Source organism: Trichosporon asahii, assembly GCF_000293215.1.
Source record: "Trichosporon asahii var. asahii CBS 2479 unplaced genomic scaffold scaffold00070, whole genome shotgun sequence".
In the NCBI taxonomy this organism is placed as follows: domain Eukaryota; kingdom Fungi; phylum Basidiomycota; class Tremellomycetes; order Trichosporonales; family Trichosporonaceae; genus Trichosporon; species Trichosporon asahii.
This window is the reverse complement of record NW_014040855.1, coordinates 256453-270179: the sequence shown is the minus strand read 5'-3', so window position 1 is coordinate 270179 and position 13727 is coordinate 256453. Positions and strand designations below refer to the sequence as shown.

The 13727-nt window shown below is 61.3% G+C and overlaps 6 protein-coding genes and 1 non-coding gene across 7 annotated transcripts; 4 read left to right on the top strand and 3 right to left on the bottom strand.

The window, feature by feature from the left end:
- Positions 1-498: 498 nt before the first annotated feature.
- On the top strand, positions 499-2317 carry A1Q1_03898 (kynureninase (L-kynurenine hydrolase); the record flags this gene model as incomplete). The annotated part of the gene is made up of 3 exons (XM_014322323.1): positions 499-668; positions 827-985; positions 1168-2317. 3 exons carry the CDS (start codon positions 499-501, stop codon positions 2315-2317), a joined length of 1479 nt encoding a protein of 492 aa, XP_014177798.1.
- A 392-nt stretch (positions 2318-2709) lies between these two features.
- On the top strand, positions 2710-3108 carry A1Q1_03897 (uncharacterized protein; the record flags this gene model as incomplete). The annotated part of the gene is made up of 1 exon (XM_014322322.1): positions 2710-3108. One exon carries the CDS (start codon positions 2710-2712, stop codon positions 3106-3108), a length of 399 nt encoding a protein of 132 aa, XP_014177797.1.
- Positions 3109-4231: 1123 nt separating this feature from the next.
- On the top strand, positions 4232-6319 carry A1Q1_03896 (uncharacterized protein; the record flags this gene model as incomplete). The annotated part of the gene is made up of 3 exons (XM_014322321.1): positions 4232-4819; positions 4873-5191; positions 5238-6319. 3 exons carry the CDS (start codon positions 4232-4234, stop codon positions 6317-6319), a joined length of 1989 nt encoding a protein of 662 aa, XP_014177796.1.
- A 46-nt stretch (positions 6320-6365) lies between these two features.
- Positions 6366-8949, bottom strand: A1Q1_03895 (uncharacterized protein; the record flags this gene model as incomplete). The annotated part of the gene is made up of 3 exons (XM_014322320.1): positions 6366-8380; positions 8623-8853; positions 8907-8949. The coding sequence occupies 3 exons, from the start codon at positions 8947-8949 to the stop codon at positions 6366-6368; spliced, it is 2289 nt and encodes a 762-aa protein (XP_014177795.1).
- Positions 8950-9138: 189 nt separating this feature from the next.
- A1Q1_t522 lies at positions 9139-9224 on the top strand. Its single transcript has one exon. It is a non-coding gene; the product is annotated as a tRNA-Val (tRNA).
- Positions 9225-10812: 1588 nt separating this feature from the next.
- Positions 10813-11538, bottom strand: A1Q1_03894 (water channel; the record flags this gene model as incomplete). The annotated part of the gene is made up of 1 exon (XM_014322319.1): positions 10813-11538. The coding sequence occupies one exon, from the start codon at positions 11536-11538 to the stop codon at positions 10813-10815; it is 726 nt and encodes a 241-aa protein (XP_014177794.1).
- A 199-nt stretch (positions 11539-11737) lies between these two features.
- Positions 11738-12909, bottom strand: A1Q1_03893 (uncharacterized protein; the record flags this gene model as incomplete). The annotated part of the gene is made up of 4 exons (XM_014322318.1): positions 11738-11792; positions 11883-12027; positions 12362-12598; positions 12780-12909. The coding sequence occupies 4 exons, from the start codon at positions 12907-12909 to the stop codon at positions 11738-11740; spliced, it is 567 nt and encodes a 188-aa protein (XP_014177793.1).
- Positions 12910-13727: the final 818 nt, after the last annotated feature.

The window sequence follows — 13727 nt, the reverse complement described above, 5'->3', positions numbered from 1 at the left end:
GATCTGGTGCGGAATCGGTCTTGATAGCAGGCGTGGGAGACCTGGTCGCAGGGAGATCAGATATCCGGCTGTCGACGGGTTAGCCGGCTGCAATCGTGGGAGATCTGCGAAGGTGGGCCGGAACTGCCGTCCTGCTAAGGATGCCGCCTGGAATGACCGCATGCAGGGCCAGGGCTTGCATTCCTTTGCTGGCAGTCACTGGCCTGTCACAGGCAACAGCGCTCCAACGATGCAGGGAAGACCACGTGATACTGAAGCGTGCTGATCCCGGGCCCTCCGCGGCGCCTCCGAACTCACCGCACACGCACCGGCCACAGCCGAGTTGAGTCTGTCACAAAGTGTCTCTCGATAATCGTCCTTTTCCCCACACTCAACCCGGAATCTCCAGCCAACCCCACCTTGATATATAAGGTCGCTTGTACTTTCTGCCTTCACGCTCTTCCCCAGACACCCCACCACCCCCCCTTACCCTCTACCTAGCCACATCAGTTAATCAAGATGGCCCCGCCTAACAAAGACCAGCTCGCCCAGATGGACAAGGAGGACCCCCTCAACTGGACTCGCTCCGAGTTCGAGATCCCCGACGCCAAGGCGTGCGGTGGTGAGGTCGGTGAGTACTATAGCAGTGCCGGAAAGGTTTCTGGTCTCCGTGGAGCGAGCTCTGGATAGTGAGCATGACGGTGAGCTGTTGGACAGCCCGCCCCACTCCTCGTCATGGGTGGAGCTCGATGTCGGGCGACCGCCAAACTACCACGGTACTCCAACTGCCCGTGAGGCACGTCCGCGGCATGGTGTCCTTAGTCCAGCCCAGCGCTGCTTCTGATAGCCGGCCGGAACCCGGCGGCACTGTAACTTCCTCTTCGGTAGCGAGGGCTCAGCTGACGTCAGACGGTGAGGCTGTCTACTTCTGCGGTAACTCGCTCGGCCTTCTTTCCAAGCGCGGACGTGAGCTTGTCATGCAGGAGCTTGACACCTGGTCTACCTCGTGAGTACCAGCTGCCGTGTTATTGTTCTTGGCGGGATCGTTGCGTTCGATGCCGATCACGGATCATCGCCTTCGCCGGGCCGATTGGTTGCAATGGGCAGCTCCGTTGGGAGCGTCTTGAGGTGACACTTCATCCCGGCCTGGCAGCAGCTACATTTCGCCGCGCAATAGCTAATGTCCAGCGCCGTCACTGGTCACTTCAAGCACAAGTACGACCGTCCCTGGAAGCACCTCGATGCTCCCATCACTCCGATCATGGCGGAGCTCGTTGGCGCCAAGGAGTCCGAGGTCTCGCACTCTGGAACCCTCACCGGCAACCTGCACAACCTCTTCACGACGTTCTACCGTCCGACGCAGAAGCGCTGGAAGATCGTCATTGAGCGCGGCTCGTTCCCGACCGACTGGTACGCTGCCCACTCGCACCCCAACCTCCACTCCGACATCCTCAGCAAGGAGCAGATCGACAACGCCATTATTGCCCTCGAGCCCCGCAAGGGCGAGGACACCTTCCGCGAGGAGGACATCCTGAAGGTCATCGAGGAGAACGGCGACGAGATCGCCCTCGTCTGGCTTCCCATCGTTCAGTACTACACCGGCCAGTACTTCAACGTCGAGCCTCTCTGCAAGAAGACGCACGAGGTTGGTGCCACCTTCGGTCTCGACATGGCCCACGGTGTCGGCAACGTCAAGATTGAGCTCGACAAGTGGGGTGTCGACTTTGCCGTTTGGTGCACGTACAAGTACCTCAATGCCGGCCCGGGAGCCATCGGTGGCTTCTTCGTTCGTGACGGCCTTGACGACGGTGGCCGCCGCATGGCCGGCTGGTGGGGCAACGACCCCTCTGTGCGCTTCGAGATGAAGGAGGAGTTCCAGGCCACCCCGGGAGCCAAGGGATACCAGCACTCGTGCACTTCTGCCCTCGGTACCATCCCGCTGCTCGGCACTCTTGAGATCATCAAGAAGGCGGGCTTCGACAACATGCGCAAGAAGGCGGACAAGCTCACGGGCACGCTCCAGGAGCTGCTCGAGGCGTCGCCGTTCTACGTCAAGGAGGCTCCCAAGGAGGGCGACAACAAGGTCGGCTTCCGCATCCTCACCCCCGAGGCGCCGTGGCGCGGCACCCAGCTCTCGATCGAGATCCTCCCCAAGGTCAAGGGCACGATGCCTCGCGTCTTCGACCGCATGCTCAAGCAGGGCCTCGTCGGCGACGAGCGTTTCCCCTACGTCATCCGTCTCTCGCCCTGTGTTCTCTACAACACGTTCTCTGAGGTCGGCCGCGCCGTTGAGATCCTCAACAAGGCTCTCGAGGACGAGCAGAAGGAGCAGAAGTAGACTAGCCACTCACCCATATATCCATTTCGGCATCTCATACGTGTAGCTTTGTACGAAGAAGGCGCAAAAGTATTGTTCTGATTATGCACCATTTCGGGTCATCGCAAGTCTGTGAGCAGGAGCAGCGAGCAGGATAGCAGGATGAGGCAGTGTTATCAGGTTCCGGAAGAGGCACACGCAAAGTATTCTTGGACAGGCTCGTGAAGCCAGTGCGCTATAACCCTAAAGTGAAGCAATTGACAGTTCCTTGACGGGCCCAAGATGGTGTCATGATTGGGCAGAGATTGCGAAGTGCGGTGCGTGATCTAGCGGGGATGCTCTTGTCTTGCCCGAGGGTGCATGTGTGAGCGAGTCTGGCTTTTAACCACCGGAACATGAAGAAGTCGTAAGGCATGCGGAAGCACGATACGCGAGGGGAAGGGTGTACGACGGTCTGGATGGGCGGTGGGCTCGTTCCAGAAAAGGGTCGCAGCGACGTCGATTGGGTGCCCCGCGCGGCTCCTCAGTCCCAGCCAGATCTCCATTTCGACCGGGAAGGCGTTCTTCCCTCTGCTCCTATCGTCGACTGCCTCCCCACTCTGCGCACGTTACTCGCTACCTTCCCAGACCCTCGAGAACCTCTCCCCGCCCAACTTTCCATGTCTCCAGAGCACGTTTCCGCTCACCGCCTCGAGTCTGACGGGAGGAAGTTCGGGGCCCACCCCCGAAGCCACGAAGCCACCCCGAATAACAGCCGCGGCGCAGCTATGCTTCAACTGACACCCAGCTCGGCCAGACTGGATCCAAAATAACCTCGTGGCGTAGCGCTAGCGGGACCCAGACGTTCGGTCAAGGATCTGGCCTGCAGGTCTCCCAAGTCACTGGGGGTGCTAGCTGGCGACGTGCTGCGCTACACCCGCCCAAGCTCTCATACCCCACTCACTTTCATTCCCTCACCTGTGCCTCAGCCGAACAACAGTCACTGCAGCCATCACCACACCCAATGCGGCCATGTGTCTCCTGCCCACGCACAGCGATCTGAACGGCCGTGCAGAGGCCGAGACCGCGATCTGCCCATGTCTTTCGGTCCCTCTTCCCATGCTGCTTGAAGGTTCGACGACCCAAGGTCACGACAAAGGTCACGAGTGTACCCAGCCATAAGGCTGTACGCGGAAGGTCCAGTGGTAGCGTACGCAGCCCCTCATACGACATGCCGCCGATCCGGGCTAAACGAGTCCCCTCGAGGCAGGAAATAACTATGATCCGGCTGTTGTCGTGCCTTGCCCCTTCATCTCACCCCCCTCGACGTCCCCGGTCCCCCATGCCATGTCCCACCCCCACCGGCACTGGCGCCGGGACTTGCGAGCCCAACCCTTCACGCGACGCGTAACAGCGTCCCACCCGCAGGTCAGTATCGGCTTGTAAGCCGGTAAAGGGCTGGGAGGAGAGGTAGAACGAGGGCAGTAGGGACCAGAGCCGGCACAAGACCGGCAAGTGGTAGCGACTAGTGCTACACGAGGCGCTCAAGCTCCCTTCAGTTCACCCCAAGCTCCCTCAAGCGTCGCGTAAGTGTACAGCCTTGGAGTTTGTCGCGGATGGCGTCTTCCCTTTGCTCTCGACCGGCTCGACCGCGGCCTACGGCTGATGTTCGGGAGAGCGAGAGCACGTTGTTGCGCGCTTATCGATGGTCCCAGGCCAACCTCCAGCTGGGTTGCTGGGCTGATAACATCTGATGTTCTTTCTGTTCTCACCATCATCATCCACCGTACCCAGCGCAGGTACCGAATAGATATCCGGGCTGACATCTGACATCAGCACAACGACTCTCTTTCACCCAACCACCAACTCGACTCACGACACGTCTCCACGATTTACCGACTCTCTCAGCCCTCCCGACCCATCTCCATACGGAGAACCGCTAGAGGACGCGGCACGATGAGGTCTCTCATCCCCTCGCCGCTGAAGCTGGCGCGCCTCGCCCTATTGATACTCACACTTGCCGCCCTCTTGCACGTATCGTTATGGTACGCGCGCCTCCTGCACCAGACGCACTTCCCCTCCAAAGCACCGACCAAGGGCTCTGCTTCCGCCGTTCGGCGAATCTTAGAACGCCTCCGAGCTGCGCAGGAGCAGCACGCGATGGAACTCAGCAAGGGTGGACCGACAGCTCGCGCCGGCGCGAAGGGTGCCGCCACCCGGGATAATGCAGCAAAGAAGGGAAGTCGGTGGGGCTGGGGCCGCAGCGCGAAGGAGCAGGTCCCGCTGGAGCCAGAGGTGAAGCACGAGGTCGGCGCCAACGGACTCATGAGCACGAATCCCGACGCTGGACATCCGATCTACCAGCTTGTGGCCGATGCGAAGAAGAGGTGGGAGGGGAAGCTCGCCAAAGCGAGCCGCAGTCTGCCGCAGGCGGTGGGCGAGTACAGGAGGAGATATGGGCGCGATCCGCCTGCTGGTTTCGAGGCTTGGTGGAACTACGTCAAGCAGAAGAACGTCAAGCTGCCGGACGAGTATGACCAGATTGTGAGTTCCCAAGTTCCATGTCGACTACGTGTGGCAATTCGAACTAACCGCAGACCCGCGACCTCGAGCCGTTCTGGGCCTTCCGCCCCTCACACCTGCGCCAGCTCGCTCGCAAAGCCGGCCGGATGGAGGGCTTCTTTGTCCTGACGTGCAGGCGCGGCAGGTGTCGGGCGGTACTGAATGAGGAGGGATTGAAGGGCGAGGCACTCCGCGTTGCGCGCGAGCGCACCCAGGCGCAACTCAACCTCCTTACGCCCGTTCAGCGCTGGATTCCGGACATCGAGCTGCCAGTATACGCGCACGACACGCCGTGGCAGTTTGTCGGCCACGACTTCAAGTCGAGTCTCGAGGACGCGACAATGCTCGGAGAGTGTGAGTGAGATAGGCTTCGAGCGTTGCTGTAGTAAGCTGACGACAGATTACGATGCGGGCTCGGAGATCGACACGCAGCACATTGGCTGGGCCTCGGCTTGCGCTCCGACACGACCACTGCGCTCTTTCAATCCTGCCAACACCACCGCTAATCCGCACACCTTTGTCTCCTCGCATTCGCTCTCAATGGATCCCTGCCAGAACCCGTCTCTCGTGTCTTCGCAGGGCTTCCTGCTCGGGTATGGCGCTGGCCCGCGACCAAGCGACGAGATCTATCCCGCCCTCAGCCTTTGCAAGACACAGCTGCACGCCGACGTGCTCGGAGTCGTGCACGAGGGCTGGACAGAGGACGTGGGCCCCGACCCCGAGTGGGACACGAAGGAGAGCAAAGTGCTCTGGCGCGGGAGCAACACGGGCGTGTTCGCGAAGAAGGGTTACGGCTCCATGAAGGACGGGGCCTGGGCCAAATCGCAGCGCATGACACTCGTGGCCATGACCCAGAAGACGACGGGTACGCGCTCAGTGCTCACCCCGACACTGCCGGGATCCCCCGTCGGCGAGCCGCAGGAACGGAGCTATGCCGACCTCAACTCGGTCATCGACGTGGGCTTCACCTCGCCGGCGGTGCAGTGCGAAGCCGCGCTCTGCGCCAAGATCGAGCGCGAGTACGCCTTCAAGCCCCGCGTCGGCAAGTCGGAGCACAACAATGCCAAGTATCTCCTAGACGTAGACGGCAACGGGTGGAGTGCGCGCTTCAAGCGGCTCATGTCCTCTCGCAGCGCTGTGCTTAAGGCCACAATCTTCCCAGAGTGGTACGCGGACCGCGTCCAGGAGTGGGTGCACTACATCCCCCTCCGTGCCGATATGGCGGACCTGTACGATGTGACGCAGTTCTTCCTGGGCGGCGCTGGAACCGAAGGCGACGCCGATGCGCAGGGGCAGAAGCAGCGCGACGCGATGGGCCAGGCCATCGGCGAAGCGGGACGAGACTGGAGTCTCAACTATTGGAGACACGAGGACATGGTCGCGTACCAGTTCCGCCTTGTCCTCGAGCTCGCGAGGTTGCTGAACGACGACAGGCACGGCGCAAGCTACGCGCCCCCCATGAGCGATGAGGACATCTTCTAGTCTTCTCGGGGTCTGGATGGATACTGATACATAGATTTGATACGGGTTATGGATGTGTGCTACTTCCTTCGCCGTTATCATCGGCGGGCGGCTGGGAGGGGGGTTGCGTGCCCTGCTCCGCCGCCGACGCCGGCTCTCCTCCTCCATTCTCTTCACCCAGCCCTCCGAGCACTTCACCTTGAGCCGCAGGCCCTCCGGTAGCCTGATTCTGGGCAACGGCCTGCTGCACCTGCAGCAACTGGTCCTGCGCCGCAGCCTGAGCCGCGGCCTGGCCCGGCGTGAGTTCCATCGCCTCCACAGCAGCCAACTGCGCCTGTAGCTCCTGTACGCGCTGCACGAACTGGTTATGCGTCGCGAGGCGCGCCTGCCGCTGCGTCGCCATTTGCGCCTCCTCGTGCGCCATCTGTGCCATGAACTGGTGCAGCAGAGTCTGGACTTCTTGCTGCAGGTGGACTTGGATCGGGAGCAATAAGGGTTGCGGAGGCGCCGTCCCGTTACTGCCGCTTCCACCGCCGCCAGCGCCGTTGGGGGTCGGCTCGCCGTTTACAGCAGCGCCAGTAGCAACGCCGGCAGCAGCGCCGTCAGCCTCGGGAATGTCGTTCGCCTCGTCATCGCTGTCCGGCGGCGGGGTGCCTATGATCTCGTCGTCCTCGTGTCCGAACTCGGCCCAGGGCCCGGGATCGCTGTCGCTCCCCCACTCGCCCGGGCCGGCATGCTCGTCCACCATGCCGTACGAGACGTACTCGTCCGGACCGCCGAAGTGCCGCTTATAGTCCTCCCTGTACGCCTGGACCAGCCTTTCTCTTTCCTCCTCGCTCATTGCGCGAGAGGGGACGCCGGGCTCGACGGCTCGCCAGTTCTGGTCCCCTTCGCCCAGGAGGACCGTCACGCCCTCCGGGACCTTGAGTCCCTCCAGGTCCTTGGCGGTGTTGCAGACCAGCTCGAGACACGTGCGCGGGTGCAAAGGGTAGGCCTCGACGCGGCGCGACGTCGTCGTCTTCCAGAACGTGACTGTGCCGCCGCCCGTACCGCCCGAACTTGGGGGACTGAGCCGCAGCTCCCGCGCGGGCACGCATGTCGCTAAGGACTCGAGGGAGAAGGCGTCGTCGGGGTCCATGCCGCGCGCTATGCGCATCCGCACATGGGGGACTGGGAGGGATTGCCAAAACCACGGCTCGTGCGCTATGCACGCCGCCGCCGGGTCCTTGAAGACAAGATACAGACTCTCGGGCGTGTGTGCGCGGAGATGGTCAAGGAGGCGCCAGCGCAACTTCAGCGCCAAATGTTTCCGCGCATCGTGCAGGTTGATTGGGAGGCCGGAGAAGTCCTCTGCCTCGTTCACTTGCTCGAACGTACGCCCCGTCACGGCGTACAGTGGCCGGTCGCTCAGCCATCGCGCGGCTGCTTGCCGCTTGCCCGTGTCGCGGCAGTATACGACGGCCATCATGGCTGCGTACTCTGCCTTCGTTATCGCGTCCACATCCCACTCCCCGTTTGATGTCTTGAGAAACTCGGGCAACTCGAGCTCGGGCGGGACGTACGGCTCCCAGTCCTCTGAAGCCGGCTCGTCGGGGACGGGGTTCGGATACGCGCCGTTAGCGACGTATCGCGGCCTCTGGGCCAGCGCGCGGGGCGTCATGTCTGCCCGTTGTCCGTCGCACGTCTGCTCATTCAGCACACTGCTCCACCACTCCGACATTTCGTCGGGACGCGCTCGAAAGTCGCGTGCCTGTCCCTCAATACCAAAGGGCTGGATCACATCTGCCGGGTCACTCATGCTGCCGACGACAGTCCGGTCCGGTCGGCTACAGCGTTCAGCTGCATTGAGGAGGTGTCCGGGCGCTTCGATCGCGAGGTTCATGAGCTGCAACTCGAGGTGGAGCTTCTTCACGCAAGCAGCTAGGCGGAGTGTCTCAAGAATGACGACGGCATCGAACCCTTTGAACACGGGTACGTCGAGCAGAGACAAACTCCAGAGGTGCGGACAGCGAGAAACAAGCTCGGGCAACCGACAGTCGAGTGCTGCCTCCTCGTCCCAAGCGAAGGAGTCCAGCTGTCGCCCTGGCCGGACGGTTAGATGTCGCACGTCGTCGAAATACGGCGCCAGGCGCTTCAACCTCCGTCCATCTCCACCGTCCAGGAGGGCATAAAGCGCATCGAAGTCGAGATGCGGGTGAGACCAGAACGACCGCCGTGCGAGAGGCAGCAACCCCCGGCACACCAGCATTGGCGTCAGAAGACCGCGGTGCCGATTAGTCTTGTACCAGTCTGCTGTCAGCTTCAAAGGAAGGAGAAAAGCTTACCATCATGCACCAGGTCGTAGTAGAAGTCGAACACGCGCCCTATGATCTCGATGGGAAGCTTGATACCAGCTTGCCTGTCTGCTTTCTTCTCCGCAGTAGTGGAATCCTTTGCCTTTCCCTTCTCGAACTGAGGAGCAGACACCTCCTCATCTATCTCCATCTTGCCCTCCGCTTCCTTGTCAGCGTCCGTCTTCGCCCGTTTCGCGGCAGCAGCGTCCAGCGCTTCCGGTTCTAGGCGTCAGCCCGCGACCTTTGCCCAACCGCCTTCAGCGTCGAGCACTCACCGCTCCGTCTCTTTGTAGATGGCTCTGAGACCTCGCCCACCATCTTGACGTTTGGGTGGTGTGAAGTGGAAGCGAGCGAATGGTCTTCCTCGCTTCATATGCGGTTGCCTGCAGAAGCATCCGACATTGCGCGCATGACGACGATCCCCACGGGGAATTAGAGGGTGAGCGGAGAGCGACTGATGTCCGTTTTTGACAGTCATAGACCAAGGGACACTCCTCGAACACCTAAGGCCACTTAGCTCAGTTGGTTAGAGCGTATGCTTAACACTCGAAGCGTTACGCATAAGGTCGGCGGTTCGACCCCGCCAGAGGTCAAGTTTTTGGCCGCCTCCTCACGCCTCCTTCCTTCTCCCCTCAATTCGAACATTTTTGCCCGAGACCTCGAGACACCTGGTCCCCTCGTGCCAGAAGAAATAACTTCAGTCAATACCCCACGCCTGGCTAAGCTTTGCCCGCCTGTGCGAGGCGCTAAATAAGAGGCTGGTGAGAGAAACGCCTCAAGCATGCGAGGCGCAGCAGCGCATAGAAGCTCGCTATGCCCGCCTCTGTCAGCTGCCTCAGTGGCCTGGAGGCCAAAAGACCAGAGGGGTGAGGGGAGAGCAGGTGGGAGCATGAAGGGGACACGGTGGGAGCACATGGGACCAGCCAGTCTCGCACTGAAATGAGCAAGGGAATGATTGTTTCGGAGTTGGCGATTTCTCAATCCGGACCCGCATATGCCGCCAGATCTACCTTTGGCAGCAGCGGCCCCGAGGGGCGACAGTCCCCCAGAGCCACAGAGCCACAGAGCCTTGTCGGAGGCTTCCTGAGTGCCTAATGAAAGGGACGGCAGTGGCGGCGTGTGGCGGCGGTGGCGGCGGTGGCGCCGGCGGCGTGCCACGCCCCTTCTGCAGGCGAGCCTAGGCGAGCTGAGGCGAGCGGACATCTGTCTCAGAATTTCTGCTTCCAGTCAAATGCGCGGCCACTGGGTGGCCTCTGGGCGGTCAGACAGGTGGCGCAGCGCGGCGCAGATCCTCGCGCACGCGAAAACTTTAATGCCGCATGTGGTCGTGAGGAACGAGAGGGACAACAACGGGGACGGCATAAGGAGACGAATGAGGGGAGGCTTGGGTAAGGGACTGCAGGAAGGACAGGACGAGCCGTGTTCCGATGCCGTGCTCTGAGCGATGGAAGCGAAGCCGGATTGTCGGCATCGGCGCGCGCCGCTGGGGATAGTTCTGCCGGTGTGCCGAGTCGGCTTGAGCCACGATAGGCAACGGCAGAACATGCGACTTGGAAGCGAAGAGAAGCAGGTGTGCATGTTCTTCGGGGTGTGTGCGAGGGTGATTCGGTGCAGGTCCGTCAGCGAGTATGACTCACCTCGGCCGCCTGCTGCTCCGGCGTGGTGTTATCAGATCAGTGTTACGTATGAGTTAGTCACTGGCGCGATCAGTGTGAGACAGAACTGCCCACTGCGACTAGTTTCAAGTTCGGAGACGGAAAGCTGCAGCTCGTGCCAAGTTGTAGGTGGAACCTAGTGACATGCATATGGAACAGATACGTGCTTACAGAGAAACCGCCCCGCCACTCCTGTGCGTCGTGTGTGTGGACATGGAATGCGTGAATGGTATGTATTAGCGGGCGGGGACGGGCCAGACACTGCTGGGGGTGCAGTTCTGTGAGGGTTGGTAGATATAGGGTGGTGAGATGGAGAACGCAGATTATTGTTCTTTGATTAGATTAGTCGATACACCATGCTTAAGCACAGAGGAGACGACCATGCACACCCTGGCGGGTGAGCGGAGATCCGTGCAGATAGATGCAGGTCCGATGCCGAGATATGTAGATTGAATGCCGATGGAAGAGATCAATGGATGAGTGCCACACTGGGAAGTGTGGGCCGGGCGTCGCTCGCAGAGAACGCTTAGGCGATGACCTTGCTGCCCTCGGTCTGGCGACCGGCGGGAACGTAGTGGGTCGAGAGGTTGGCGAGGTGGTTCTCGACGCGCTCCATGCGGTCGCGCATGTCGAGCTGGTAGCCGTAGGTGAATCCGTCGTCGTCGCAGTCGGGGCCAAGGTTGGTCTCGTACTTGAGGTACTTGAGGATGAGGAAGAAGACGGCGGCGAGCGCGGCACCGCAGAGGGGCGCGATCCAGTAGATCCAGTGGTAGCTGGGGAAGTTGTGGTTGGTGGCAGCGGGGCCGAGCGAACGGGCGGGGTTGAGCGAGCCACCGGTGTAGTTGACGGAGAACATCTCGCAAATGAAGAACGAGAGTCCGATACCGAGGGGAGCGATGAAGGTGGCACGGTTCTTGAAGCCGGCGAGGAGGAGAATCGAGGTGACGAGCATAAAGGTCATGAAGAACTCGATGAAGAAGCCGCGAGAGACCGAAGCGCCACCGCCAAGGGTAGTCTCAGCGAGGAGGGGGCCGGGGGTCAGAACATCGGCAAGAGCAGCGCCGGCGAGACCGCCGAGGAGCTGAGTGATGAAGAGGAGAACGCCGCGGACGGGGGTGATGGCACCGACAATGACGAAAGCTGTCGTGACAGCAGGGTTGAAGAGACGACCAGAGATACGGAAGAAGCACCAGACGTTGGTGCCGAGCGAGGCGCCGAACATCACCGCAATGAAGAAGCTGCCTGTCAGCATGCTGTCCCTACTGCCTGACACTGGGCGGACACTGCGGTCTTGCGGACCGGACGACGGAGAAAGGCGAAGGGTGGGCTGACGTCACAGGCCGCGGCTGGATGATCGATGATCACGGCCAGACCCGCCGACCGGCTAAGCCCGCCTGACGAGATCGAATCACGTAACCGCTGATTTTTTTCTGGACTGGCCCTTTCGTCCCCTATTTGGGAACCCCACAATGGGCACCAGATGACGGTGCCAGGGTGACACCACCACTGATGACGATCATTAATAGCCTAGCGGCCCCGCCATCGTGTCCCCAGTCTCCGTCGCAGCACTGACAGTGCGCCACGATGCATACTCACAGGTTGGAGGTGTTGAAGGTCGAGGCGCCGTCCTTAACGTTGCCAGTGACCGAGTTGGCAGCCTGCAGAGCGACGCTGGTGCCACCGAGCGAGAAGAAGAGGAAGAGCGTCGTGCCGACAAACTCGCCCAGACAGGCGATAGCGTCTGGGATGTTAGCGTCATTGGTCGTCACCCAAGCCCCAGAAGTCACCGTCACGGCGTCACCGTCGCTCGCCGTCCCTCAGACTTTTTCATCTCGGTGTCCTCGGAGCATGTCCGGCAATGCTCCCCATCAGGCCCATCCGTTGTGCACAAGGATGTAGGGGTAGCAAAGGCGCAGGGTTGGGTGATGCGCAGCAAGTTGCACCCGTTCCAGAACTCGTTGCACACCGCTAGCGCTTGCGCCCGAAACCACAGTGACACGGAGAAGCTTGGCTGACGGAGTAGACATAAGCCACTCGGTACCGAAGCTGGGCCCAACCTGCGCGGTCCGGCGTACCGAGGCCCGAGGCAGCAGGCGCGGGCCCGTTCGCGCCTGGCTCGAGATAGTGTGGGCGAGATGAATCACGCACGGTCCCCGCCCACACACGCACGGACGCTGCTGCGGCTAGGCAGTACGCGGCGCTGCGCGCTGCGGCTGATGGAAGATTGGAGGAGAAAAAAGTTCGGCCAGGCCCGCCAGGCGCTAGCCCGGTGGCAGGTGAGGGTAGGACTCCATCTCTGCCGACCAGCTGGACTGTCCAATCCTATTCGGTTGGAGATAGTACAACAGGCTTACAGCGAAGAAAGGAGTTGGGGACGCAGAGTGCGCAAAGAGAGGTGACGGACAAGGGGGGTATGACGTGACTGTGGGTGGTAGAGGCGACAAAATCGCTCCACCGTTGGGGGGGGGGAGCTCGGAGGAGGGGGTTACTCACGGTTCTTGACGACGAGGTCACCGGGGGCGGTAGTCTGGTTATCAGCCGCGCGGCCCTTCTCGTTGTTGATGTGGCCGGAGGAGTTGGCGGAGAGGTCGCCGTTGTGCGAGGGGAGCATGGCGTCGGACATTGTGGCCTGAGTTATGGCTGTGCCAACGTCAAGGGTGTGAGCAGTGAAGGGGGACAAGTGCGACGAGCAAGGGAGCAGCAAGTGAGCTGGGTTGCTAGGTGCTGGAAATGTTGGAAGCCGGAGCAAAACAAGAGGCAGGGCGAGGTCGGGCTTTATATACAGAGGTTCTGTACCGGGGTGGAAGGCAAGGCGTCGAAAGGCTTCGAGGGGCAGAGCCGCCAGGCAGCAACAGAGAGGTCGGCGGCCAGCGGGCGAGGTCAGGTCCCCCCAGGACGCCCAGGCAGGACCTAGGTCGTCTTGGTCGGGCCCTGCGCGATCCTGCTGTTGCAGGTCACAGGTCTCTTAGCTCACTCTCTCTGGTAGGACGGGGATGTGGGTCGGGGGTACGGGGGTCGGGACATGCAGCGCTTCAGGCCGACGAGCAAGTCAGGTCAGGTCAGGCGTAAGCTTTGCCTTGGGAGACATGACGCCAGGAACGCGAGTGAGTCCTGAGGAACATCGACCTTCAGGGTTCGTCCTCGAACGGGGCGTGCGGCACCACGCCAGAGGGAGCCAGCCAGACGAGCTAGAGGAGCCGAGTCGCCATGCACTGGACGAGCAAGGCGGTATGCAAGACTGTCATGTGCCTTACGCGCCCTGTCGCTCCTCCTCCTCTGCAACCGACCACTGCGCCCCTACCTCATACCTTCCTCCCCCTTCACCCGCCAGCCAGCCTCCATGCCTTTCCTGCGCACCCATGGATCACCTTGTGCACGCTAGGCAGTCAACGCGCATTAAGGATCAAAGACAAGAGTGGATCGTGGATCGCGCGAATCCAA